Source organism: Lampetra planeri, chromosome 1 (genome assembly GCF_965212315.1).
Source record: "Lampetra planeri chromosome 1, kcLamPlan1.2.h2, whole genome shotgun sequence".
NCBI lineage: Eukaryota > Metazoa > Chordata > Hyperoartia > Petromyzontiformes > Petromyzontidae > Lampetra > Lampetra planeri.
In genome coordinates this window covers 4849225-4874989 of record NC_136107.1, presented here as the reverse complement: position 1 = coordinate 4874989, position 25765 = coordinate 4849225, and the positions used below count along the sequence as shown (strand labels likewise).

Genomic DNA, 25765 nt, shown 5'->3' with positions numbered 1-25765 from the left:
AAAATATTCGCCACCGTTTTTAGCTGTGAGCGGAATCGAACTCGGGTTGCCGGGTTCCTACTTGACACCTGTGAAAAAGAGCTTCACACCCCAACATAAACAAAGATTCTGAAGATTCTGAAGATTCTGAGGCGCAGCTCGCTAGCCACTCGGCTTCCGCTCCCCCGCATGCACGCGCACGACAAAAACAAACGCTCGCACGCATACCTAAGTATGCAAGCACGTGAGCGTGCACGCACGTACACAAACGGCGACATTTTGACGTGATGGGATTCTGCAGTGACGAGTCGCCCGGTTGGCGACTCGTCACTGATGGCGGCCCCCGCTTTCAGACCCCGCATGCCAGCGCCGCTGGCTCGGCATCTCTTTGACCTTTGCAGCGGGTGGCTTCGTTAAGTTCGAATCTCCCGCCTCGGGCTGCTTGTGCGGTCACTCCGTTTTACCCGTCCCTCGGCGATCTCAGCGGTGCCGGTGAGCAGCCGGACCCACCCCCCCCCCCCCCCCCCCCCCCCCCGAACCACCCGTCCACCTTGGAGTTACCGGTCCTCAGTGCCTTTCATCTCTTTTAGTCTCAGCGCTTAATTTTTTCACCCACTCGAGTACATTCCTGTGCTGCTATTGACAGTGGCGAGATGTTAACTACCACCCCCCCCCCTGGTATACAGGAGGTCGTGGGTTCGATCCCGACTGCTGTATAATTGGAGTTTGCACGTTCTCTCTCTCTCTCTCTCTCTCCTTGTGGTCACATGGAATTTCCTCTGGGTCCTCCGGCTTCTCCCTCCACGTTTAGAATCAACAGCACGCGTTTAGAGTATTTGGCTGCGATAAATGTCCACATGATGATCGGCCACTTCGTTGCGCTATCATTTGTGGCAGGGTCACTTCTGAAAAAGATATACATAGCTCAGTCGGTCTTACCTCTCAAAATAAAAATTGTAAAAAAAGTAGTTTCAGAGAAATCAAGATGCCACGAAAACGCAAGCGTTCTAGGCACATTCCGGATAATATCGGTCATCGCTCTACTTGCTCCCTCTCTCCCTCTGACCCGGCCTCCCGGCCCCGGCTGACCACCACTGCCGCCACCACCGCCACCGCCACCACCGCCACCACCACCACTGCCACCACCGCCACGACCATCACCACCACCACCGCCACCACCGCCACCGCCACCACCGCCGCCGCTCACCACAGATCTGTGTCGTCTCGTCCGAATTGTCAATGCAGTCGTTGTTGAAGTCGCAGAGGCTGCTCGCCGGCACGCAGAGCCCGTTGTGGCACGGGAAGTCGACCGCCGAGCAGGGCTGCGTGCCGGGCTCAGGCGGAGCACAGTCCGAGAACTCCAAGTCGTCGATGGCGAGGTCGCCAAGGTAGCCCACGCCCTTCCGCACGCGCACTATGACCTGGCGACACGGTGGGGGGGGGGGGGGAGCTGAGGGTCAAGGACAGAGGTGCAAGGTTTGTGGGGGCAGGAGCGGCGTGTGGAGTTATGGGGTTACAACGCTAGGCCAGTCTGGCAACCTTTCAAAGTAGAAGAATAAACTGCGTGACTTTGTTTTTTTTTCCCCTCCTCGTCTTTCTTTAACAACGCAGTTTTGACTGTTGTACATTTTGTCGTCACCAAGACATTCGATAGTGACCCATTCCCCGCCATATCCGATGAATTGTTTATTATCTTTCCGTTAAAGTGTCTTTAGATTTTTGCTATCCCCAAATCGGAACTGGAACTCCTTGCAGCCGCTGCGTTGACAGAGAGAGAGAAAGAAAGAAAGTGATGCGATAAAGTGACGAGAGAGAATGGTGATGCGAGAATGAGATAAAGTGATGAGAAAGTGATGAGCTTGATTATTTACGTACTTTCTAAACGAAATCCATTTCAAGGGTAGCTTTGGTAGGGCGAACACCACTATCGGTGAAATTTCCTGTCCACGAGCATCTCCGGAACTTATCGCTCGCAAATGAACGAGGGAAGACCGTGGGCCTACGCTCCGGGCGGCGGAGGGCAGTGAAGACAATGCTACCCTGTCGTGTCGTATTTCTACGCTGCCACATCTGTGCAACCCCCTCCTTCACCAACTCCTGCTGGCCGACGAGGCGAAGTAAAAATGGTCAAACAGCGTGTACGGGGCGGGCGGGAACATGCCTGGAAGCGGACGCGCACGCCCAGGAGCACCCGCGTGTGCCTCCAGCCGGCGCCCTGGTCACCGTTCTTCATCCACAGAGGGTACGTCACGTTCATGGAGGACACGAGCACCTGGGCACGGGGACGCGGTACGGAACGTTCGCGTCAGAACGTTTAGGTAGGAAGCATTGGGTCAGAGCGTTCGGTCAAAACGTTCGGTCGGAATATTCCAAGCGAAAGTTTGGACAAAACAATGGGTCAGAAGATTCAGTCGGAACGCACGGTCAGAGCGTTCGGTCGGAGCATTAGGTCAGAGCGTTCAGTCGGAATGTTTTGGTGGGCATGTTGATTTGGAATATTGAGTAGGAACGTTACGTTAGCAAGGGTCAGCCAGAATAATCGATTGGACCGTTCTGCTGGAACGCTCAGTCAGAAATCTCGTGAGAGCATTCAGTCACAACACGAAAAAAGCCATCATTACTGAAGCACGTCTATTATTCGCCCATCGGCCAATCTTACACAGGCAGTCTACTGAACGTTGCTCGTAGTGTTTTCTGTGAATGCGCTCGCATGCCTGCCAACGTGCTTGTGGTGATCGATGTGCACGACAAAGGCGAATGATGAAGGGTCTACTGCGATGATTACCACAAAGAACGTTCAGGCAGAAGCCTTTCTCTAAGTGCTGCCCACAAGGCTACGGAGAAGGAATGGTACCGTTTACTTCCTTCCGATATCAGGAAGCCACAAGAGCTATGGACCTTTAAATCACCGAGATTGAAAACGAATTTCTTTAGAACTGATTTTGTGTAAAAATTTTGTCCCCACACCTCCGATTAGAACGGTTGGCTATGTATGCTGCAAAAGAAGTTCAAGATACATACGTACATATGACCCCTCTCTCCCACGACTTCATAAATTGTCACAATTCTGCATCACAGTGAGACTCAACATCGTGACTTCTTCATCCGTGGATTCACCAAAAAGGCACAAAACCGAGACGGAAAAAAAGCAACTACATGGACGAGGCCGGGTCGAATTGTGACAACCCCTCAGATCACCGTGGTGGAGAATCGTCGCCTGCCTCGTGTGCCTCGTGCGGTCGGCAGGAGCCTGCAATGCGCGTGCGGTGTGGATACCTGCAGCAGGCCGATGCTCACTCCCTCCATGTGGTACCAGAAGACCAGGTGACAATTCGGTCCCGAACGACCGATCGTGGGCGTCACGAGGTCCGACGCCTCCCAGAACTTCCCGCTCGAGCTGTCCGCATACAGGTACCAGCCCTCCGCATCGCCCCTGCCGCCACAAACAGCACGGGCAGGCCGCTAGGGTACGCAGTGGGGGGCAGCTATCGAGTGCGCAGGTGATGCAACCGCACCGCAGTCCACGGGCAGGAGGAGCGCAGGTAACCGGCTACGAAAAGAGGGGAAGGCGGAGGGGGTGGGGGTGGTGGGGGAGGGAGGGTGTGGGGGGGAGGGAGGGGGTGGGGGGGGAGGGAGGGTGTGGGGGGGGGGGAGGGTGGGGGTGGTGGGGGAGGGAGGGTGTGGGGGGGAGGGAGGGTGTGGGGGGGAAGGGGGTGGTGGGGGAGGGAGGGTGTGGGGGGGGAGGGAAGGGGTGGTGGGGGAGGGAGGGTGTGATGGGGGAGGGAGGGGGTGGTGGGGGAGGGAGGGGGTGGTGGGGGAGGGAGGGGGTGGTGGGGGAGGGAGGGTGTGGGGGGGGAGGGAAGGGGTGGTGGGGGAGGGAGGGTGTGATGGGGGAGGGAGGGTGTGGGGGGGAGGGAGGGTGTGGGGGGGGAGGGGGTGGTGGGGGAGGGAGGGTGTGGGGGGGGAGGGAAGGGGTGGTGGGGGAGGGAGGGTGTGATGAGGGAGGGAGGGGGTGGTGGGGGAGGGAGGGGGTGGTGGGGGAGGGAGGGGGTGGTGGGGGAGAGAGGGGGTGGGGGGGAAGGAGGGTGTGGGGAGGGAGGGGGTCATGGGGGAGGGAGGGGGGTGGTGGGGGAGGGAGGGGGGTGGTGGGGGAGGGAGGGGGTGGTGGGGGAGAGAGGGGGTGGGGGGGGAAGGAGGGTGTGGGGAGGGAGGGGGTGATGGGGGAGGGAGGGGGTGGTGGGGGAGGGAGGGGGTGGTGGGGGAGGGAGGGTGTGGTGGGGGAGGGAGGGTGTGGGGGGGGAGGGAGGGGGGTGGGGGGGACCCAGCGCTGGCACTTGGCTGGGGGCCCTGGCAGCGCCAGCTTGAGGCGTAGAGGCGACGTAGGCGGTGGCAGGTTGCTGGCACTCAGGAGGGGTGCCAATGTCAAGTCGTGCAGTTGGGCAGCTGTGATTGGTGGGTGCATGTGCCCAGGGGCGTGCGGTGGTTGGCATGGGGCCTGGTGGGATTGGCTGCAGCGCCTCATCACGGCCGTTGGTGGTGGAGACGTGGGCACGTTTTGACCGATTTTCATTTCCAAGAAATACGTATTATTGAATCAACTGTTTTTTTTTATAAACGGAGGTATGAGCATCACGCAGTGGTGGTTATAGTGTTTTTGTGGTGCTGGTGGTATTTTGGTGGTATGGTGGTGGTGTTTTTGTGGTGGTGGCCGTGTTGGCGTTTTTGCGCCGGTGACAGTGGTGGCGGTGGTGTTTTCGTGGTCGCGGTGGTTGCAATATGGTGGCGGCAGTGGGCACGGCACGCACGTGGTGTGGTCGACGGTGGGTCTGTGGCCGGACTCCGTGGGGTAAACTGTTGCTCCCTGTCCCAGGCTCCAGCGGAACCCATCCTCTTCGTTGCTGCCGCCGCCGGCAATGTCCCGGAGGACGGTCCAGAAGCACATGACCCCATCGGTGAACCCGCACTGCGGCAGCACTGCGGGTCGGGTGACGTGCACCGGCGGGAGAGAACGGTTACTCCCGACCTCTCAGCGGCACCAATTTCGGCGTAGCCGGCACGGCTAGCACAAACCCGGGTAATGCCGCCGCACCACAGCAAAGTCATCGACGGACCAAAACACGACGACCCGTATGGCTTCTGCACAAGGGTCGAGGGGGTGGGTGGTGGGTGGGGGGGTTCCGCCGTGCGCTCTGGCGGCCCGTGAGTTTTTGGCGTCGCGACCGTGCGTGCCACAGCCTCGTCAGCGCACGGCCAACACCGGTCGCCCTCTGCGTCCCGTACCACCGTCGCTCCACATCGCGTACGGGTCCTGCCACCGAACATGCTCGCGAATCCGCCCCAACTCCCACTCGCCCCCACCCCCTGCCCCCGCCGCCCCCCCCCCCCGCCCCAACCGCCCCACCACCCCAACCCCACCGCGTACCGCAGCGAGCCTCGTCGCTGCCGTCGGCGCAGTCTTCGCGGAAGTTGCAGCGCGCGCCCGGGGAGAGGCAGGCGGCGTCCGAGCGGCACACGAACTCGCCCTCGGAGCAGTCGTTGGGCAGAAGCGTGGACGAGGCGACGGGGTTCGTCGGGGTCACGAGCAGTGGCAACTCCCCTGCGAGCGAGCGCAAAAGAGAGAGAGGGTCGCCTACAGATAGAGCGGGGTGTTTGGCAAAAAACGATTTTGTTTGTGCGTGATATAGGCGCGGATAGGGGGCCGTCCACCTGGGGAAGGGGGGGGTCAGACATTTGTGACGATGTGTGACGAGGGGGGGGGGGGTTTGCGAAGTTTGACGTCACGTAAAAATGCGCAACTTTTAATAAATATAGAATTGGTATAACAACACTAATTGTTATAACAACACTTCTACAACATCAGAGTGCAGCGCCACATTAAACACGCACTACGATGACAATAGTTTAAAGCGATTTGAAGCATGTTTTATTTTCAAAATGGAAATATGGTTTTGGGGGGTCGGGGGGGGCAGAGCTTTGTGACGTCATATTTGAGGGGGGGGTCTGATTTTTTGTGACGCCGTGTGATGAGGGGGGAGGGTGGTCCAAAATCGTCCAAAATCGCGTGACGTCATTTATGGACGGGCCCCTAGCGCTGAAATTCAATGATCGTAGCTTGTGGGGCCCTGCACTGTCTTCTTCAGGTACCCCTTGGCGTGCTGAACGTGCCAGCTGTTTAGACAACTGTTTGTGAGGCTTGCCGTCGTAACCAAAAATAAATATCGCGGGAAAGTAGAGCAGTGGTGCAGTGGTTAACGTGCTACCCCGTGACGCGAGCGGCACGTGATTGAATCCCGGCCACGGCTAAACATCGGTGGCGAGCGAAATCGTAAACGATTCCCCACCTTCACGAACCCGCACTGAACAGGACAGCTCGGGCGAAGCACGCTCAACGAACCCCAACGACGGAGGAGGCCTTCATCCAACAGCGAGTTTTCAAAGTGGCTTTGGTGAATAATCGCTAAACATTAGTATTATCATTGCAAGACCGGAAGGTGCCAAACAAGGGCTGCATGCTCGTGAAATGTCTGCCGCAGATCAAGCCCGCCGTGTGCGTCTCCCATTTCTCACCATCGAAGAGGGGGCAGTTGATGAAGGACAGGTCATCGATGGCAATGTCACTGTGGTAGTCATCGCCAACTACTCCCTCAATCAGCACCTGCACCCACACACCCACACAAGGCACAAAGACCCCACCTTCAACATAATGTTGGCACGACACATGAGGGGGTGGGTGGCCAAACACTACGCCCGACCGCTGATTGGTTACAAACCGCACCAGGTGCTCATTTAAGGCTGCATCTACCTAGGGGAGGCCCAGGAACCGGCACTGTTATTGGTCATTAGCGGGAATCGAACTCGGGTGGACGGGGTTTCTTTGCGCAGCGCGCTAACTGCTGCACCACCGCTCCCCCCTGTAGGAGCACGAGCGCACGGCACACAGCACAGAGATCTCCACGCACCCAACAGGTCACCCTTCGCATTTTGTTCAGCCTCAAACGTCAAAGCATCTCCCCCCCACCCACTCTTGCCCTTTCTCCCAGTTCCACCCACACTGCTACCCCAAATGTCCCTCATTAGGCTAGCTATACTTCCCCTACCCTTGACTTAAAGGTTTCGTGACTGCAGGAATTCGTAGTCTTTGGGTCTGTCGGTAACGTCACGTAGATAGGTTAAACGAAAATAACAACAAAATAAGAAAAAACTACGACGTTTCGATCACAACCCAAGCGATCGTCATCAGGAGGAAAGAGGATGACGATCGCTTTTGTTGTGGTCGAAATGTCGTCGTTCTTTTGTTATTTTTTTGTTAATTTCTTTGAACCTATCTTCGTGACTTTACCAAAAGACCCAAAGAATATGAATTCCTCTACCCTGTCCCACCTTCCCCTCCCACATGAAAAATCTTCATCTTTCCCCCGTCGTGATATCTTTGATTTGCCAACCCCTATAAACGACTCGGTTGAATTTTGACTTAAAACTTTCGTGACTGCAGGAATTCATTTTCTTGGTTCTTTAGGCAAAGTCACGTAGATAGAAAATAAAATAAAAAAATAATAATTTTTGTTTTAAATAATAAAACAAACCACGACGTTTCGATCGCAACACAAGCGGCCTTCATCAGGCGGAGAGAGAGAAACGTCGGTTGAGTCGGGACGCTTCTCCGCGACTGTTGATGAAAAATATTGAACCAACAAAAAAATCACCCGCTCCCCCCCCCCACCACTGCCCCCTCCCCCGTGACGCGCGTGGCACAGCGCGCGCACCTGGAAGGGCTGCGTAGCGGCGAGCGTCACGTTGTCGCGCGCCCAGCGGTCGCCGCGGTTGCCGTAGCGCGCCCACAGCAGTTGCCCGCGGCCGTTGCGGTGCGAGCGGCGGTAGACGGCCAAGCGGTAGACGTTGCGCCCCCACATGTGGTAGTGCAAGCGCAGGGAGCAGCCCGCCGACTCGGACACCGGCCCGAACGCCCGGCTCATCAGCACCGCGCGGTCGCCAAACGCCTGGGGGAGGGGTGTGGGGCAGGATGGGGGGGGGGCATCTCTTTCAGATACTTTTTCGAATATTGTAGCCGTGTGTGTTGAATTTCTTTTGCACCATACTATTCTTCATACTATTTTTTTTTTTAAGTTTTGCTGGCTGACTGGCTGACTGGCTGGCTGGCAGGATGTCACGTCCAAAAGTCGTAAGCAAAAAAAACCCCATATATTTAATTCATTAAATATAAATAATTCAGCATTCACCCCTCCCCCTCAAAAGAAGACAGTCTTCTTGGTTCTTTCGGTAAAGTCTTCTCGACAGACCTTTTCTTCACCTGAGGACGGCTGCTTGCGTTGTGGCCGAAACGTCGTGAGAATAATTTTATTATGTTTAATTTTTTATTATTTTATTATTTCCATTCTAGTGACTTTACCGAAAGAACCAAGAAGATGAATTCCTGCAGTCACGAAAGCTTTAAATCGAAAAAGAAGACAGTCGCCTTCACATTCATGTGGATTATGAATGTCTACAAACAAGAGAGCGCAAGAGGAGTTCGTGGCGAGTCTGCCGCTCGCCCCCCCACGGCTTCGGAGCGCGCACCTGGGGCTCGGAGGCCTCGATGTAGAGGTAGGTGCCGGCGCCGGTGCCGAGCGTGTGGTCTGTGTAGGGCCCCGTGAGCGGTGTGCTCGAGGGGCCGCGCTGCAGCGTCCAGTCGAAGTCGTCCTCGTCGTCGCTCGCCTGCTGCCAGTCGCACAGGCCCGACTCGAAGTCGCACTGCTGCGTCCAATCTGCACGCGAGCCATCGTCACCATCATCATCGTCGTCATCATCACCGCCGTCATCACCGCCGTCATCACCATCATTATCGCCACCGTCATCATCACCACCGTCATCATCATCACCGTCATCATCATCACCGTCATCATCATCACCATCATCATCATCACCGTCATCATCATCACCATCATCACCATCATCATCACCACCGTCACCATCGTCATCACTGTCATCATCATCATCACTGTCATCATCACTGTCATCATCACCGTCATCATCGCCATCATCACCGCCGTCATCACCGCCGTCATCACCATCATTATTATCGACACCGTCATCATCACCATCATCATCGTCGTCGTCATCATCATCGTCATCACCGTCATCACCAACGTCATCATCATCATCATCACCGTCATCACCATCATCACCATCTTCATCACCAACATCATTACCACTGTCATCATCATCATCACTGTCATCATCGCTGTCATCATCATCATCATCACCGTCGTCATCACCATTATCATCATCATCACTGTAATCATCATCATAATCCTCGCTGCCATTATGATCATCTGTCAATGAACATGAACCTCTTGTCAAGGAGCATAAGCCATCAAACGAACTCCAGTCATCCTCACAGCAGCAGCTTTTGGCGAGCCATCGAACAATAACGGTTACTGAATCGCACGCATTCAGATGCACCTCTAAAACTTAATTGCACTGGTTTGTCTTGCAGGCGGTGTGGTGGCCCTCACACTGATGTCTTGTCAGTGAAAGTGCCCCCCCCCCCCATGAACATTAGAGAACATTGTTTGAGAGTATTTAGCTGCTCTAAATTGTCACGTGATAAGCCGCTTCATTAAGCTATAACATGTCATGGCCAGGTCACTTCTGCAAAAGGGCCGCACAGCTCAGGGGGCCTTACCTGGTAAAACCAAAAAATATTTTTTTGTTTATAAGAGAGATCACTCGAAGGGCCCTCGGAAGCAGTTCCGCCACGTCTACTTCTGCGGGCCGATCTCCGCGCGCGTGCATTTTCCCGCACGTGCCGCCACAGAGGGACGAAGCAGCGGACACGCTCCGGGTGACGGCCGCCCGCCCTCACCGCAGTCCTCCTCGTCGGAGCCGTCACCGCAGTGGTCGGTGAGATCGCAGCGCAGGCACGCGTCGACGCAGGCGCCGCTCCGCGAGCAGTGGAACGCCGGCGGCTCCGTCGCGGGACACTCGGCCTTGGGAGGTGGCAGGGCGCACCCCACGAGCGCCAGGTCGTCCACGGCCATGGCGCCCACGTACCTGCCGAGTTCCAACTTGCGCAGGGACACGCGGAAGGGACCGGCCCGTCGGCCCAGCCATACCTGACGGAGGGGAGGGGATGGGAGGGAGGGAGAGGAGGGAGGGAGGGGGAGGGGAGGGAGGGGGAGGGGAGGGGAGGGAGAGGCAGCGGGAAGTCAGTGCAGGTTCAGCTGGAGGTGGACAACGTGCACCCCAACCCCCTGCCCCACCACTTTGCTCCACTACCCCAAAATATATATAATGCGAACTGGATGTATCGTGATTAATGTATTAGGGAACGCATTTTTCGATTTAAAGCTTTCGTGACTGCAGGGATTTATCTTATTGGTTCTTTCGGTAAAGTCACGTAGAATGGAAATAATAAAATAATAAAAATAAAATATAATAAAATACAATTCTCACGACGTTTCGGCCACAACGCAAGCAGTCGTGCGTTGTGGCCGAAACGTGGCCGAAACGTCGTGAGAATTATTTTACTATGTTTAATTTTAATTATTTTATTATTTCCATTCTACGTGACTTTACCGAAAGAACCAAGAAGATGAACGCATTTTTGTTTATAGAACGCGGAATGTGAATTGGATATAACGCGATTGAGCGAACGGAACTATGTCGAGCGAGAAGGAATACGTGGTTGTATGGCTGCCACGGCTTAGCATCACACAAGGCATTGGGATGCTTCTGGATGCTTCGAGATGCGACCCACGCGCCTCAGTCTTTGTTCGGCCTGCATACGCATCTTGTGTATTATCGCGGACTGTGTTTTATGATATATCATTTATTATAACGCGATTTTTCCATAACGCGGCGTTTTTGGGTAATGCAGCTACTGCGCAATAGGTGAACAGACTGTACTACCGATGGTGTGATGCTGCTGTGTGTATGCTGAACTTATTTCACACCATACGTAGCCACAACTGTGCTAAATCGGATGTGCGGGGCGGCTCACTCTGATGACAGCGATGACACTGACGATGACGAGAATGATGATGACAATGGCGATGATGAAAGCGAAAATGATGCTGCTGATCAGAATGATGATAACAATGATGACTACGGTAATGAAAAGGATGACAATAATGATGACGATAATGCCACGGAGACCAGACCATACCTGTGCGTGGAGCCAGCTGCCAGGCTGCTCATACGGCTCGTACCACAGCAACGTCTCGCTCTTGTCCTCGCTCAGCCACAGCTCCATGGGGCCTACAAAGGGCCCGTGCCTGTAATACCTGGAAGGGCACACAGCGGCATGGTCAGCGAGCAATTGGAGGACGTCCTTGGAAAGAGCACGCAGTGCGATTCTAATATAACGACAGTGGAGTGGTGGCCGTGGGTGGTGAGAGTGTTTGGTGGAGTGATGACGGTGAGTGGTGCTGGTGGGTGGTGAGAGTGTTTGGTGGAGTGGTGACGGTGGATGGTGGGAGTGTTTGGCGGGGTGGTGGCGGTGGGTGGTGAGAGTGTTTGGTGGGGTGGTGGTGGTGAGTGGTGAGAGTGTTTGATGGGGTGGTGGTGGTGGGTGGTGAGAGTGTTTGGTGGGGTGGTGGTGGTGGGTGGTGAGAGTGTTTCCTGGGGTGGTGCTGGTGGGTGGTGAGAGTGTTTCGTGGGGTGGTGCTGGTGAGTGGTGAGAGTGTTTCGTGGGGTGGTGGTGGTGGGTGATGAGAGTGTTTGGTGGGGTGGTGGTGGTGAGTGGTGAGAGTGTTTCGTGGGGTGGTGCTGGTGGGTGGTGAGAGTGTTTCGTGGGGTGGTGCTGGTGAGTGGTGAGAGTGTTTTGTGAGGTGGTGGCGGTAGGTGTTGAGAGTATTTGTTGGGGTGGTGGTGGTGGTGGGTGGGGAGAGTGTTTGGTGGGGTGGTGGTGGTGGGTGGTGAGAGTGTTTGGTGGGGTGGTGCTGGTGAGTGGTGAGAGTGTTTCGTGGGGTGGTGGTGGTGGGTGATGAGAGTGTTTGGTGGGGTGGTGGTGGTGGGTGGTGGGAGTGTTTGGTGGGGTGGTGGTGGGTGGTGAGAGTGTTTGGTGGTGTGGTGGTGGTGAGTGGTGAGAGTGTTTTGTGAGGTGGTGGCGGTAGGTGTTGAGAGTATTTGTTGGGGTGGTGGTGGTGGGTGGGGAGAGTGTTTGGTGGGGTGGTGGCGGTGGGTGGAGAGAGTGTTTGGTGGGGTGGTGGTGGTGTGTGGTGAGAGTGTTTTGTGGGGTGGTGGAGGTAGGTGGTGAGAGTGTTTGTTGGGGTGGTGGTGGTGGGTGGTGAGAGTGTTTGGTGGTAGAGGTAGGTGGTGAGAGTGTTTGTTGGGGTAGTGCTGGTGTGTGGTGAGAGTGTTTGCTGGTGCTGGTTGGTGGTGAGAGTGTTTGTTGGGGTGGCGCTGGTGGGTGATGAGAGTGTTTGGTGGGGTGATGCCGACTTCTCCCTCTCCCTGCGCTGCGATGGGCAGTTTCTCTCTCCGCTCCATACCAGAAGGAGACAGCGCAGTTGGGTCCAGCGCTGTGTAGGCACGGGCTCCTGAGCTCTGCCACCCGATTGCCGGAGGTCCCGTTCATGATCACCACCAGCATGTGGCCTGGGGAACACAAACAAAGGCCCCCCACCCCCACCGACCAGGTATGCTTAACGTACTGCTGGGGCAAGTGCTGTGAGTGAGCGCCTATGAAGGCCGGCACGTCTCGCACGGCGGTGTTGTGCCCAGAACCACGCCTGGCTGCCTTCGTCTCCCCAAGTGGCGATGGTTACACATCGCACCAGGTGCTTATTTAAGGCTCAGAAAAATCGTGTCCTCGAAATTCTGAGTGCAAATTCACCAGATCAAAGGAGTGTAACCCTGGTGTATGTTAGTGGTGGGGGCGGGGGGTGACCAACTAAACATTAAAACATATATGCACAATTACATATTCATGTCATTCCCACTTGGAGACGCAGTATATTTAAAGCTGCCAATGACAAAATCATTCAGAATATTCTCAGATCTCGGAGGCCAAGCAGGGTTGAGACTGAACAACCGTTGAGACAGGCGATCAACACGCATCTAGGGTTTGAGCTCAAGGTCTGGGCAAACAAGATACATGATTATTATTATTATCTATAGCCACATTCACCACTTGGGGAAAGGTGTGGGGGGGGGACAACGGGTAATGGTGGTGGGGGGGGGGGGTCCATGTGGTTCAATGGCAGTGTCTGGCTGTGCCAGGGTCAGGTGGCGGGGCGGAGTATAAAGGTCACCGAGGAGCTGCGTTCCCCCCTTCCGTGCCGTCGCCGCGCCTCTTATCGGCGAACCTTGGTGCCGGCCTCCGCGCCATCAAATTTCCGCTCATTTCCTACCGAGGCCAAGCATTGAGCTTTTACGATGAGGGTGTTATTGTTGTTATTATTATTTGGCGAGGGGTGACGCATTTATCGGTCGGTTACAATCGGTTCTCGGCACGTGACGGCACGGTGCGGGCGCGCGGCGTTGTCGGTGCCCGCGAGAATCGGTTGCTTCTGTCTGGTTTGCGTTGCGTGTAAAGTCAATTTGGGCCGTGTGTTTGTCCGGATGTAACGGGAGCGAACTGCAAGCGGATATGGATTTCTAGCGACGACTTTCTCCAATGACACTCGCTGGCCTAGTTTCACTCGACAACAAAAATGTGATACTTCAACAACATCAACACCGTTAACAACGGTGACAATGGAGGCGCTGTTACCACCACAGCGGTTAACTTGGGAAATTGTGACATACCGAAAGTTATTGAACAGAAACAGGGTAGATCTTAAGTGAAGTTGTTGCATGTATATTTGCGCAGCGAACCGGCATTAAAATCTTCGATAGTAGGAGACAAATCCTAGGAATCGTCACACTTCTCGTACCGAAGTCCCTACACTTGGATAAGTTGAAGGTGTATCGATTCACCCCTGATGACATTCCACGCGGTTACCCAGGGATAAACGTGGTTACCCAGGGATAAACGTGGTTACCCACAGACAAGCACGGGGTAACAGGACAAATTCCTCACGAGTGGCAGAGAGCCCCCTCCCCCCTCGAGACATTCCCTATCACCCCGCGGACAACGGGAAGAATTCCATCGGCAGATCCGATGGCATGGCTATCACAAAGTGCGCAGGCGGTGCACCTGCGCAGGGGGCACAGGTGCCAGGTCACGGGTCGGGGAACATTTGCATGGTGGCGGGGTGGCGGCGGGGTGGGGGGTGCGGATTGGTGGTGAATCGACTGGGGTCGAAGATGACTGGACTTGCGGGTAGGTAAAAGGGCCGGGGGATCAGAGGAAATTCCTCCGAGCGTTGGCGGCGAGCCGCCCCTCCTGTGCGTGACGCCACCTGCGCTCGAGTTGGTGGTGTGGTCCAGCAGAGGGCTCATGTTGCGGACGCGGGGGTCGAGCTGGTCCCACGTCTCCCTGGTCCAGGCGAAGCTCTCCTTGGACTGGCCCCCTTCCCAGCCGCACCACCCACGCGAATCCTCCAGGCTGCACTCCAGCGCTTCCGGGGGACACGGAACACAATCACGCAGAGACGCATGTTAAGATTCCCCCATGTAGCCTTCAAGTTCAAGTTCATTTATTAGGTATAGCCCTGTGAGCCATTCGGCTCTTGAATCAGAGGAAATTCCTTGGCAGACTGTTGGGACAAGTACTATTTTTATTACTTTTTTATTTTACCAGGCAATGCCCACTGAGCTATATAGCTCTTTTTTCAGAAGCGACCTGGCCACAAATGATAGCTCAACAAAGTTGGCTCATCATGTGGAAATTTATAGCAGCCAAATACTCAAAACGTGTGATGTTGATCCTAAATGTGGAGGAAAAATCCAGAGGACCCAGAGAAAAATCCACGTGACCACGGGGAGAGGGAACATGCAAACTCCAAATATACAGATGTTAGGGTTGGGATCGAACCCACGACCTTCTTTATACCAGGTAAGGTAGTTAAAATCTCGCCACCATGGCGCCGGCCTTCGTAGATGCTCGCCACCGTGGCGAGCATCTATGAAGGCCAGCTCGGCACACGAGGGGGTGGGTGGCTAGCACCATGCCTGGCCACCTTTGTCTCCATGGTGGCGATGTTTACACACCGCACTGGGTACTCATTTTGAGGCTGAGTTGACCTAGTGCAGGGGTCGACAACCTGTGGCTCTGGAGTCGCATGCGGCTCTTTATGGACAGCTTCGTAATATTATTTATTGACGATCACCATCTCACATTCACCACACGGTGCATTGCGTCTTTCAATACATACCGTTTTTTTTTTACGAATTCGAAAAAAAAAATGGCTCTTCTTATTTTTGGTTGCCGACCCCTGACCTAGGAGAAGGCCCAGGATCAGTTCGGATAATCGTTACTGGCGTGGACCACGAGCGGGAATCACACTTGGGTCACCGGGTTCGGAGCGCAGCATGCGAACCACTACACGACCACCCTGTGTATATTGTTGCCGAACCCCAGGCTTCATGGGACGTCCAGCTTAAGCCGACTCGAGTTCACACCTGGCAGTTCACCAGCACTGTTTCAAACGAGCTTGGCTGCTGACGAAACATTGAATGTCAAAGCCGTTCTACAGTTTCATATTCTTAGGTTTTTCGGTAAAATCACGTAGGTAAAAAATAAAAAAAATAATAAAAGTAAAATAAAATAAAAATCACGACGTTTCGGAGGCAACACAAGCTTCCGTCTTCAGGTGGAACCGTCACAGCACGATAGCTGTATCAAGTGAGAGAAATTCAAAGAAAACAGTCCTTGTATATATACTGGTTGAGGGTGGGAGGAACCAAGGTAGGCACTGATTTTTTTTTTTACAGTTTGCTTGTGTTGAACCCATGCTGAAATTATGCAATCACAAAATGTCGTGGGTTGTGTAAAAAAAAAACTTTATACAGTCTATAGCAGGGGTCGGCAACCTACGGCTCCGGAGCCGCATGCGGCTCTTTACGGGCTGCTTCTTGACGATATGTACGTATGTACAGTATGTACTCAGATGCATTGCGGCTCTTGAAATACTGAATTTTGTACCGAATTGGAAAGAAATGGCTCTTCTTGTTATTTTGGTTGCCGACCCCTGGTCTATAGGGTTACCACAGGCTCACTCTAGGCTTACCACAGTTGGTCGTGTCGTAGCTCAAGGATGGATGATGGTCTTGTTGTGGGGAGAGGTTGCAGCAGGTCACGAGGTCTTCAAACTCACCTCCTCGATGCTCCTCCTCTTCCGAGGGGGGTGTCGAGCCCCCCATGCTCTCTGCAAATGTTACGTGCAGCAATGAGGTGTTCCATTTTCTGTTCATATATTTAACAATGAGGATAAAAATAACACAATAACGTACGACTGCATACTCTTTGGTTCTTTCGGTAAAGTCACGTAGGTATAAAATAAGATAAATCACGACGTTTCGGGCGCAACACAAGCGTCCATCATCAAGTGAGAAAGCATGGTCTGCTGCTGAGGCAGACTGTTCTAAAAGGTCTGAAATGGGTGTAGCCCAAGGGTCATAAAGATGTGGCCGGGTCTAGTGATGTTAATGTGAGAAATTGGCATGTAACTGTAAGATAGGAGAGCGGCCTCCTCGACGAGGGTACGGAAGTGGCTATGTTAATGTGAGGGATTAGCATGTTAATGGAAGATCGAAGAGTGGCCTCCACGATGCAATGGCGTCAACGCAAGAGAACCACCACAACAGTGGCCATGCCAGTGAGACACACAGCCCATAACACAGTACGACTGCACTTTGTGAATTCTCTGCCAGATGGACTCCTCACGGCCATGCTGGTCGTAGTTTTTTTTACCATTCTTCACCACGTTCGTCAATAATGTGAGTTGGTAAAAGTGGAGGCCCGGGACCGGTTTGGGTATCGCTTGCCACTGATGTTCGCCGTGACTGGGAGGAATCTAACTCATGGGACTGGTTTCATAGCATGGTGCGGTCGCAACAACAAGCCACAGTCGCTTGCCTTTCATGTTCCATTTATGAAGATGGCAGATCGGCCCGTAGATGTTCTGATCATTAGACCACCAGTGTCTCTGAGGAGGAGGAATGTCAAAGCCAGGGCGCTGTGGTGGCGAGATGTTAACTACCTCGCCTGGTATGCAGGAGGTTGTGGTTTAGATCCTGACCCTTACGCCTCTATTTCTGGAGTTTGCATATTCTCGCTCCCCTTGGTCGCATGGCCTTTATCTGAGTTCTCCAGTTTTTCCCTCCACATTTAGAAACATGCGTTTAGAATATTGGTCTGCTGCTATAAATGTCCACATGATAAGCCACTTCGTTGAGCTATCAATTATGGCCAGGTCCCTTTTGAAAAAGAGCTACATAGCCCAGTGGGCCTTACCTGGTAAAATAAACCTAGTTTAGGGGGTGTAACTATGTTTGCGAGGTGTTCATTCTGGACGTCAGCATTGTTCCACACTGTTCACCAGCATTCTTTCAGATCTGAGTGAGATTCTAGGATGGTTGACAACAGCGCCATCCCCAGAAGGGGGTTGGTGGCGAGGTGCATCGTGGGATTCTTGGCTGATGATGGGTATTGAGGTGTATTCATATTCTTAGGTTTTTAGGTAAAGTCACGTAGGTAAAACATTAAAATTATAAAAGTAAAATAAAAAATAAAATAAAAATCACGACGTTTCGGAGGCAACACAAGCTTCCGTCTTCAGGTGGAACCGTCACAGCACGATAGCTGTATCAAGTAAGAGAAATTCCAAGAAAACAGTCCTTGTATATATACTGGTTGAGGATGGGAGGAGCCAAGGTAGGCCCTGGATATTATTATTGTGAGGTTCGGTGCGGCTGAAGCACGCTGTTAGGAATGAGCCTTTGTTGTGTAGACTGGTTGAACTCGGAGGTTCCAAGAGTTGTTAAGGTGCGGCTGATGTACCTACGTGACTTTACCGAAAAAAACCTAAGAATATGAATCCTTGCAGTCACGAAAGCTTCAAATCTAGGCATTGAGGTGGTTGGCGTTGGCAAGAAGACTCGTCAACTCCCTTGCTGCTAGCCTGTCCACTGTAATGACAGCAAACTTTTTTTACGGCAACTGGTACGTTATTGAGGCCAGAATTAACGTCTAATGGACGTTAATTCTGATGTTCTAGAAGGGCCTCCTCGACCTTCTGCCTACATCAATCCGAATTAGACCAGCGTAGATGAGAAGCGTTCATACAGCAGTGGGTTAACAAAAGGCTGTTACACTATTATTGCAGCTGAATTCTGGCACGGCTATAATCCAGTTTATATATGCTACAGTTAAGACTCTCAAAACTTGGGTTGAAGATGTTTTTTTAAACTATTATTATCTGGAGGTCTTGGCGGAGGGGGGTATGCCCAATCGAAAATTAAAATCGGTGTTTGGACAATTCGTTTTTGCAGGCAGTTTCTGAAGAGTTGTGACGCTAAAGCAAAAAAAGCGGTTACCACGATGCTTGAAAAGATTGTTAAAAGGGGAAAAAATCGATTATCGACAAAAAATGAACTATTTCAATGTACATGACCAGGCAGCATGGAACCCGAAATCAGCCTCTCAGATATATGATACAGCATTGTATCTCCAATAACAGCCAAGTTATATACAGTACGATACAACGGCAAGCTCCTTAATGACGGAAAAGTGGTAGTAAAAAACGGTACACAATTTGGGGAAAACTTGGCCCTGGTTTTTCAGTTGATGCGGGCTACCAGATCTTTCGCTACGAATTGAGAAAATGAAAGAGGAAGATCGACGGGAAAGGGTGTCGACAAAGGAGAAGCGCCAGGAGACGGACGAGGCCTGCGGTAGCCGACTGCGGGGGAGGCCAATATGCGCAACTTTAAATAAATATTACTTAAATAGAATTGTTATAACAACACTAATTTTGATTAATTTTCATTATTAACTATTTGATTATTCAAATTTACTAAGGTCACCTTTTATTTATTCTTTGAAGGAGCATTTTGCTTCTCCATGGGAGAATGGAGAAGCATGAATTTTGTAAATTTTTTGAATGATTGTTATTAAACATTTTGATTCTAATGATTCTACCACGGCTTTTCATTTTGCGAAATGAATATGTGATTGGTATAATTGTACTCTCCATTTTGCTTCGTTCTACTACAAAGTTGAAAGTATTTTTTATAGATTTGATTACTTTCAATATTTTATCATTATAAGAGAGTTTCAATATAATATTCTGAACATCTGCAGTTTTAGTTAGACGTTGAATATTTTCAAGTTAATTTCATGCTAAATTTCAGCTTTCCAACGCCTCCTTTTTAAGACGTGTTTCTCCTACAACATCAGAGTGCAGCGACACATTAAATGCGCACTACAATGACAATAGTTTAAAGCGATTTGAAGCATGTTTTATTTTCAAAATGGAAATATGGTTTTGGGGGGAAGGGGCAAAGCTTTGTGACGTCATATTTGAGGGGGGTGTGACTTTTTGTGACGCCGTGTGACAAGGGGGGGGGGGGGGTCAAAAATCGGCCAAAATCGCGTGACGTCATTTATGGAGGCAATGATTTTGTTCCAAATTGATAATTAAAAGAAACACCGCAATATGAACAAGAGCCGCAATGCATTGTGGTGGTGAATACGAGACGGCGACTCCTTCATAAAGAACGTCACGAAGCAGTCACTTAAAGCAGCAGTTTCGTGGAAGACATTCTTTTCACGGTCCAGGGGGTGGGGGAGGGTCATCATTGGGTCTTTCCCCCTTTTCAAAGAAGCTCCCCAGCGACGTTTGTTTTGTACTCATTGTGGCTACTAGGGGTTAGCAGCTTGCGGGCTCACCAACACTGTGACTGAGACAAGTGCACAGTGCGGGAAAGAGGCGAGGACGGAAGTGGTGAATAATAAAACAATGGGGGCGAGTTCCACGCGCGGACTCACCGCTCTCACCTCCTGCTGCTGCTGTGCAGCCCGGTTCCTAACAGGCCACGGGCCGGTACCGGTCCGCGGCCCGGGGGTTGGGGACAGAGGTCGCAACCGGATACCCGATACCCGTACCCGATACCCGTACCCGGCCCGGGTACCCGTTTGCGACCCTGGTGCGGCCGGGTACGGGTAGGCCGTGAGCCACTGGTGAGTTACTGTTTGTCACTCATTTCCCAACGTCTTGTCTCTTCTCACAATTCAAGTTCCTAGAATCAACCCACCCGCGCCTGCAACGTGGCTTCATCCCAGAGGTCGCAAACGGGTAACCGTACCTGTACCCTACCCGATACCTGGCCGGTTACGGGTAACCGGGTAGGGTACGGGTACCCGTTTGCTACCCTGGTGCGGCCGGGTACGGGTAAGGGTAAGGAATCAAAACCCGTTTGCGACCTCTGGTTGGAGACCCCTGAGTCTGAAATAGCCGCGTGCGGCTCCACAGCCCGGCTCATCACGTTGATGGCGTCGTGTTGAGGGGTGGACGGGGGGGGGGCAGACAGGAGTGGGGGAGGGGGGTCACGGGGGGGGGTCACGGGGTAGGGGTCACGGGGTGGGTCACGGGGGGGGGTCACGGGGTGGGTCACGGGGGGAGGGTCGCGGGGGGGCTCACGGGTGAGGTCACGGGGGGGGGGGTCACGAGGTGGGTCACGGGGGGGTCACGGGGCACGGGGGGAGGGGGGTCACGGGGGGGTCACGGGGGACAGGGGGTGGGGCAGAGAAGGGATACCATTCTGCTGTTGAGGGGTTGTGCTGCTCCATCGCTCAGGGGTCCAGGGAAGAGGCGGAGGATGAGACGGAGGGGGGCTCCTTGCCTGCAGAGAGGTATCGGCAGCCAGCAGCAAGCAAACCACCACCATCCGCTTCATGGCGTCCTGGCCACCACCACCAACCACAACCCCCACCCACCGCCGGGCAGCTCTGTGGACGATGTCTCTTCAGAAGCTTCTCTCTCAACGTCTTCTTCTTCGAGAGAGACACAGACGGCGCCCGAGTGCCGTCTCAGCGGGGAGACGAGGAGCATTCACGCGACGAAAGAGCCCTCCCCGTGTCCCTCGCCTGCACCGTGTCTGCCCATGACGCCCGACATGGACGCCTACACCTGCTGTTACTGCCACCTGGGGAAGCAGAATGCTTGCGGTCGGTTAAACAACTGCAGTCGGATCTAACCGTGGGGAACATTCACTCGGTGTGCCGTGGGCGTGGGTGGGTGGTGCGTGGTGGCGGTGATGGTGACGGTGGTGGTTGGTTAATGATCAACCACGGGGTGACATTGACAGAGCTTTGAATCCCTTGCACGGAGCCATAGCAGTGTAATCTTAGATGAGATAGCGAAGCCCCGCGGTGCGAGTGAGAGCTGTTGAATTCTTCACCCGTGCAGCATGGGGTTCGTGTGTGCCACAATGATCGTGTTTACGCAGCGTGCTTTAGTGGATACGACGGGGTGTTCACGTCGCATTCGCGCTCATCGCATGGAGGAATAGGGGACGGGGTGGTTGGAAACCGGTTACCGTTTTGTCGCAAATCCTGAATGTACATGTTGACATTAAAAACATGTTTGGTTTACTCTGAAACGGAACGAGCTCTGCAGGCGTAATGTTTAGCAACAATGGACTTACAATCCAGAGGTCACCGGTTCGATTCTATCCCCCGGTGATAAGTTTCTTAAATCCCTACCCCCGCCGACTCTATCGATTGGCAGATAGCGTGTGGTGGGGTAAAGTGTGGGCCACGGTGGGGAGACGTGAAATACCTCGCCTGGTAAACAGGAGGGCGTGGGTTCGAATCCGACTCTGACGCCTGCTGTAAATTTGGAGTCTGCGCGTCTTTCTCCCCCGTGGTCATGCAGTTTTTCCCTCCACATTTAGAGTCAACATCACGCGTTTAGAGCATGTGGCTGCTAATTAATGTCCGCGCGATGGCAAACCACTTTCTTGACCTATCATTTGTGGCCAGGTCGCTTCTGAAAAAGAGCTGTGCAGCTCAGGGGGTAAAATAAAATAAACTTTAATTTTTATCATCTTAGTCGAACAGAAAACCAACTTCCCCCGAGAGCTCCATCTCGTCGGAGGCCCTTCCGCCAGCAGCGACGTGAGCCGGCTATTGGAGGGCTGCCGACTCCACCTTGTAACTGAGAAACGAGAGAGCACGTATCACGTGACGACCCATGCCGCCGTGTGGGTTGTACCTTCCTCGCGTGCGGTTTATCGCTTATCAACTCCGATGTAGCGCCACCCATCAACACCCCCACCCACCTACCCGGGATCTGGAGTTAAAGACTCAGGACTAACACGGCACCGGTCACTGGTGGAGTCAGTGGGGGGGGTGGCACGTGCCCCCCCCATGATCCTGATCGAAATCCCTAATTTCGATCGGATCATTGGGGTTTATTAGTAATAAATCGGCATTTTGCGACCCCCACTGCCACTGTGTAGCATATTATTACGTGCCAGGGACTCTATGAGATGATAGGGCAATAGTCTGAGTCCATAATTGGCAATAAGTAACGGCAAAGCAGGTATAAGTGACTCACAGAATTGTGCGCAGTTGCGTATACAGTACACGACTTCCCTGAAGGCAAACACCTTCAGCGAGCGCGATGCCGATCACACAACGCGGTTCGAATTCTACCCTCGATCGATGGCTGCGCCATCGCCACACACGCGTCGAATTAAAAGCAAGGGTCAAGTCCTTACTTGATCATTTATTTTTTACCCTTTTATCTGGCAACAAAACGCCTTTTGGCGTCATCTGGTCCAACACCATGTGAGACTAGGCTCTAAGGAAAGCTGTCTCGGGTGTGGACCAATCAACTTCAAGGACAGTGCATACATTATCACAGTTATGTTTTTTGTTTGCATTACGACTGCAGGTTTTGTGGTCTATGCAAACATGACTCCTTGTAAAAAAGGTGTCAGTTTTGTTGCCAGATAAAAGGGTAAAAAAATCTATTATCACATTTTTTCTTCTGGCAAATGAGGTTTCAATGGTGTAAGACCTTACTTACTAACAACTCCTTACTTACCAACAACTCCTATAATTTTTCATTGCTGGAGGGGTTTCCACCCCCCCCCTACCTGAAAATCCTGGCTTCGCCATTGGCACCGGTGCACGTTTGGCGTTGCCATACGAGGTACATTAAACACCAGGACGTTGTGTGAAGACAGATCGACACGCGATGCCACAATACGGAAGCGCTCCATGTCATTGCGTAGCTGGCGTGAGGTCACCATTGCCAAAATTAAAAAAAACTGGTGATCCGAAACATTTATCAAACGTAATCCTCATCAGGCCCATGCTATTCTTGGTTCTGTCGGTAAAGTCACGTAGAAGGGAACAATAAAATAATACAAATATAAAACAATAAAATTCTCACGACGTTTCGACTGCAACACGAGCAATTTTTCAAATTTTCTTGCTGTGTTTTCACACCTGATGACGATTGCTTGTGTTGCAGTCGAAACGTCGTGATAATTTTATTGATTTATATTTGTATGATTTCATTGTTTCCCTTCTACGTGACTTTACCGAAAGAACCAAGAATATGATTCCCTGCAGTCACGAAAGCTTTAAATCAAAATTTAGGCCCCATGATGTCAAACAAGTATCTAAATCGCATTATCCACTCTGTCGCTCTGACCTCTCTATGCGCTATGAATAAGGGGCGTTGCCCGAAACGCCGCCTTGTATCTATCATTTGGCATTGCAATGTCAGAGTGTTAATGACGAATGTGTTGAGCTTAACATACATTATTTGTGCTTTTGGTGCACTGACAACGCAGTAGCATCACCAAAACAGGACCCTGCGGGGTGGGCTGGTAGGAATAATACTTAGTACCGGTACAGGGATATCGACCGGGTATAGAGGAGTTAAAGAAAAAATGACTGTATTCTAGTGTAACGTTAATTAAAAGTGTTTGTTTTGACAAGAAACGCTGTGAGATTTAAAGACTCGTAGTCTTTCATTTCCAAACGATCACATCTGAGATTAATTGACCACCACCTTCTGCACTAGGCCTCACGAAGCCTCCCGCACTAGGCCTCGCGAAGCCTGCCGCACTAGGCCTCGCGAAGCCTGCTGGACTAGGCCTCGCGAAGCCTTCTCTGCAGTAGACCTAGCGAAGCCTTCTGCACTAGGCCTCGCGAAGCCTTCTCTGCAGTAGGCCTCGCGAAGCCTTCCCTGCAGTAGGCCTCGCGAAGCCTTCTCTGCAGTAGGCCTCGCGATGCCTTTTCTACAGTAGGCCTCGCAAAGCCTGCCGCACTAGGCCTCGCGAAGCCTGCCGCACTAGGCCTCGCACCGTGCTTTTCGTGCACAAATAAGGCGATTAAATGTATCTCGTCTCTGTGTTAATAAATGTATCTTGTCTCTGTGTTAAAAAAACGTGCTGCGTTTCAGTAAAGTAAATTTGAAGCGAAGTTTAAAGTTTCGCCGTGAGGCGCCGGAAGCGACGGCCATCTTGTTTAGTTCACAGATTGCAGGGGGAGCGGGCGGCCATCTTGTCGGATAGACGGACGGACACATTAATCTATTGGTGGTCTGGTCCACTTCGTTCCTACCAGTATAATGCGTTACATGTACATTACAGTTACATGTTTTGTTCTGGATGAGTCAGTCGGTTTATTCAGGGGGGGGGGGCGATTGGATTCGTGTTTTCCCTCGAGCCCGCCCTTCAGTAACCGCCCCCCCCCTGACCCCGCCTCCCCTGAGGAACCAACCAACCAGTGGAGCGAAATCTGCGCCCTCAGACTCGACTACCGGAGTCGCGGACTCAACACTGATACGCGAAATAAAAGTTAATTTATTCTCCCGGTTACGTAGACTCGTAGAGGGACTTTGGTTCATTTTAGTTACCGCATTTATTACAACAGCAGGTTGTTTTTTTTTACGTACAATAGTTCATGAAGAGCGATCTACAGCAAATAGAGAAATGTTGAGCAATGTTGTATATATATGTAATCCATCAAATACAGTCGGTTCTCAATTAGCTGGGGTGAAGGAGTGGCTTGGGATCAATTAAAAACACGAAGGATGAAAAAATACAAAGAACCCCCGTATAGCCTTAACAGACTGTAGGGGCAAGTGCTGTTAGCGAGTACCTATGAAGGCCGGCACGCCAGGAGGCAGGTGGCCTACACTACGCCGGCCGCCTTTGTCTTCCGAGCGGCGATGTTTACACACCGCCACCAGGTACTCATTTCAGGCTCAGTCGACCTAGGATAGGCCCAGGACCGGTTCAGATAACCGTCACTGGTATTGGCCGTTGAGTGGGAATCGAACCCGGGTCGCCAGGTTCGTAGCGCAGCGCGCTAACCGCTACACCACCGCTCCCAGGACGATGCAAAACACACACACAATTGGGGCTGTACGGTAATTATTGCCGACGTAGAAGGGTTGGAGAAAACGTAGCAGGAAGTCGTCGTCCGTGTGGTATCGTTGATCGCTCGACGACGAGTCGACGCGTGCTGCGCCACGTGGCCTCCGAGCGACTTGACGACCCGTGACGGCGACGTGGGCAGCAGCCAATGGGAGCCAGCGCGCGTTGCGCCAAGCTCCAAGCAAGCGCGGTTGGCTAATTCGCCACCCGCGGATGATGCAGAGAGTGTGCGTGGAGAGCGGTAGTGTAGCGGTTAGCGCGCTGCGCTACAAACCTGGCGACCCGGGTTCGATTCCCGCTCACGGCCATCATCGGTGACGATTATCTGAACCGGTCCTGGGCCTCCCCTAGGTCGACTCGGCCTCAAATGAGTACCTGGTGCGATGTGTAAACATCGCCACTGGGGAGACAAAGGTGTGGTGTTGGCCACCCACCCCCTCGTGTGGCGTGCCGGCCTTCATAGGTGCTCGCTAACAGCACTTGCCCCTACAGTCTG

At 52.7% G+C, this 25765-nt stretch overlaps 1 protein-coding gene across 1 annotated transcript in view; it reads right to left on the bottom strand.

Moving 5' to 3' along the window:
- Nucleotides 1-21104, bottom strand: part of MALRD1 (MAM and LDL receptor class A domain containing 1) — a 53528-nt gene extending 32424 nt beyond the window's left edge. Inside the window, exons 1-14 of the mRNA XM_078612631.1 lie at nt 20625-21104; nt 16095-16232; nt 14325-14483; nt 12471-12576; nt 11144-11261; nt 9842-10091; nt 8554-8741; nt 7743-7976; nt 6547-6634; nt 5402-5575; nt 4785-4953; nt 3256-3412; nt 2141-2251; nt 1187-1400 (exon numbers count right to left, since the gene is read on the bottom strand). Coding sequence (XP_078468757.1) covers nt 1187-1400; nt 2141-2251; nt 3256-3412; nt 4785-4953; nt 5402-5575; nt 6547-6634; nt 7743-7976; nt 8554-8741; nt 9842-10091; nt 11144-11261; nt 12471-12576; nt 14325-14483; nt 16095-16232; nt 20625-20763 — 2245 coding nt within the window. The 5' untranslated portion in view covers nt 20764-21104. The remainder of the gene's footprint in view (nt 1-1186; nt 1401-2140; nt 2252-3255; nt 3413-4784; nt 4954-5401; nt 5576-6546; nt 6635-7742; nt 7977-8553; nt 8742-9841; nt 10092-11143; nt 11262-12470; nt 12577-14324; nt 14484-16094; nt 16233-20624) is intronic.
- Nucleotides 21105-25765: the final 4661 nt, after the last annotated feature.